Here is a 2,868-nt window from a genome sequence, read left to right on the forward strand (position 1 = left end):
AGGCTAAGGGAAAAGCGGCGGATGGAGGCAGAGAAGGAATTAAGAATAGAGATTGACCAGCAAGGAAGGATAGGAAAGAAGAGGGAAGACGAAGGGGAGAGGAAAGCAAGAGGCAGGCCTACAAAGGCGGAGGAGCTTGCCAAACAAAGGGGAAGGGCGGACAGCCTAGGATCGGTCAAAGATCTCATTTTGAAAAGGAAAAGAAAAGAGTTAGAGGAAGAAGCGGCTAAGGCAGCAGAGAAAGAAATTCTCGACAAATTTAATGAAACGAGAAGGACAAACAGATCACCGCCAGCGAAGATAAAAAAAGGAGAAGAGGGTAAAGGAAGGATGGCGACAGAGGATCTATTAAAAGAGATACCGAGGAAAATGGAAGAACAGGAGGAGGAGAGGAAAAAAGACAAAGAAGAAATAAAAAACGAAATAAAGGGAGTAAGGGAGGAATGGAAGAGAAGGGAGGAAATATGGGAAAGGCAAAGAAAGGCGCTAGAAGAAAAGGTAAAAACAATGGAGAAGATAGAAAAATTAGAGATGAAGGGCGCAGAGGAGAATGAAGGCAGGGAGTTGATAGGGAAAATGAAGGAAATAGAAAAAAGTGTGGAGATGACGGAAAGAAGAAGGAGAAAAAATAACATAATCGTGAAGGAGAAGTTAAGAAACGTTAAAGAGAGAAAAGAGAATTTCGAAAAGTTGATGGCAGAACTAAATACTACAGAAGGAAGCATAGAAGAAATACAAGAAATAGGATACGGGGAATACAAAATTAGACTCTTGAAATGCAAAAACTGGGAAGTTAAAAGAGACATCATGAAGAAAAAGAAGGAACTAGGAAGGAAATATGGAAGCTTTCTGGATGACGATCTCACCAAACAGGAAAGACAAATACAAACAGAGATAAAAAAGATAGCAAGAGAGAAGAGAGAGAAAGGAAAAAGAGTGACAATTGGTTATCAAAAGATGTGGGAGGACAACAAGGAATGGAGATGGAACGAAAACAAAGGCAGACTGGAGGAGAGGGAAGACTTTCATAGGTCACAACGAAGAGAATGAAAACAAAGAATGCGAGGAGGATGAGGAAGGTAAATGGGAGAAAGGAGAGAGAGCGGCAGGAGGTGAAGCCAGAGTTGAGGAAGACGTAGATATAAAGGAAGGGGAGGAAGAAGGAGGGGGGAGGGAAGAGACGAAGGTGGTATTCTAGAATGTAGCGGTAATAACAAATAAAGATAGAGACTTTTGGGATGGGGTAAAAAAATGGGATGTGATTATTATGATGGAGACATGGATGGATAAGAAAGGATGGGAGAAGATGAAAGAGAAACTACCAAAGGAATTTGGTTGGAGAGTACAAATAGCGAATAAAAGGAATAAGAAAGGTAGAACATGCGGAGAAATGCTAGTAGGTATAAGAAAAGGGTTAGAAGAAATAAAGGAGGGTAGAGGGAGGGAAGAGGAGGAAAACAGGGTCGAAGTCAAGCTAAGAATAAAGGAGGAAATATGGAAAATAATAGGAATATATGTAAACAAAGACATTGATAAGAAGTTAGAAGGTTTGAATGACTGCATAGAGGAGGGAAAAATAGGAGTAAGGACCATAATAGGAGGTGACTTTAACGCGAGAACGGGAGATGAGGGAGGAAGGGAAGAGGAAGATGAAGAAAGTGGGAAAAAAAGAGGGAGAGAATCTAAAGATAAGAAGGTGAACAAGGATGGTACGCTACTAGAATTTATAGAAGAAAGAGGATTGATGATTTTAAATGATGGCATGAAGGGAGACGAAAAAGGAGAATACACATACACGGGAGGAAAGGGTGAAACAGTAATAGACTATATTATAAGTGATGAGGATAGCAGAGAAAAAATAGAAAGACTAGAAATAGGGGATAGAGTAGAATCAGACCATCACCCTCTAATACTGTGGATAAGAGGCGGAGCGAAGAGAACACAGAGAGGGGAAAAGATAGAATTGACAAGAAGAAGAGGAATATGGAGCGAAGAAGGAAGAAAACACTTCGTTGAGAAGTTAGGAAAAATAGGAGGAAACAGAAAATTGCAGGAAGAGATAGAGGAGGGGGTGTCGAAGATAAGAGGAATACTAAAGGAGAATGAAAAGGGGGAGGTCAGGGGTGCTAATAAGATCAGAAGAAGATGGTGGGATGAAGAATGCAAGGAGAAAAAGAAAGAAGCGAGGGCAGAATTAAGAAAGTGGAGAAAGGGGAAAGGGGAAGTAGAAAGATATAGAGAAAGGAAGAGGAAATACAGAGAAGTATGTGAAAGAAAGAAAAAGGAAGAGAAGGAAAAGATGATTACAGAGATAGGAGAAGCGAGATCGGAAAGTAAAGTATGGGAACTGATAGGTAGAGTAAGGAAAAGAAAGAAAAGGATAAACGAAGACATAGGGCTGGAAAAGTGGAAAAAATATTTTATGGAGCTAATGGGAGGCGTGGAGAACAGGGTAGTGAAAGGAGAAGGAGGGAGGGACAGACAAGACGAGGAAGAGATAGAGTTAGAGGAGGTGAGAAATGTAATAAAGAAACTAAAAACAGGAAAGGCAATAGGTAAGGACGGAATCCCGAATAAAGTATGGAAATATGGAGGAGAAGAGATGGTGAGGTGAGCCTGGGAAATATGTAAACGGGTATGGAGGGGAAAAGGCTGGCCTGAACAGTGGAAGGAGGGTGAGATAATACCTTTAGTGAAGAAAGGAGAAGGAAAAGAGGTAAAAGACTACAGAGGGATAACGATCATGCCCTCAATGTATAAGATATACACGGCGGTATTAGCAGAAAGGATAAGGAATGAAGTAGAAATGAAGAACTTGATTCCCGATAACCAAGCAGAATTTAGAAAAGGAATGGGGACGATGGACCA

The 2,868-nt window shown here is 40.8% G+C and overlaps 1 protein-coding gene across 1 annotated transcript; it reads left to right on the plus strand.

The window, feature by feature from the left end:
- The first annotated feature begins 507 nt into the window (after positions 1-507).
- Positions 508-2,614, plus strand: LOC112452794 (caldesmon-like). The gene is made up of 4 exons (XM_025013196.1): positions 508-906; positions 1,001-1,079; positions 1,224-1,601; positions 1,722-2,614. Exons 1-4 carry the CDS (start codon positions 508-510, stop codon positions 2,612-2,614), a joined length of 1,749 nt encoding a protein of 582 aa, XP_024868964.1.
- The last annotated feature ends 254 nt before the right edge of the window (positions 2,615-2,868 follow it).

Source organism: Temnothorax curvispinosus, unplaced genomic scaffold (genome assembly GCF_003070985.1).
Source record: "Temnothorax curvispinosus isolate PA1 unplaced genomic scaffold, ASM307098v1 QBEX01003663.1, whole genome shotgun sequence".
Taxonomy (NCBI): domain Eukaryota; kingdom Metazoa; phylum Arthropoda; class Insecta; order Hymenoptera; family Formicidae; genus Temnothorax; species Temnothorax curvispinosus.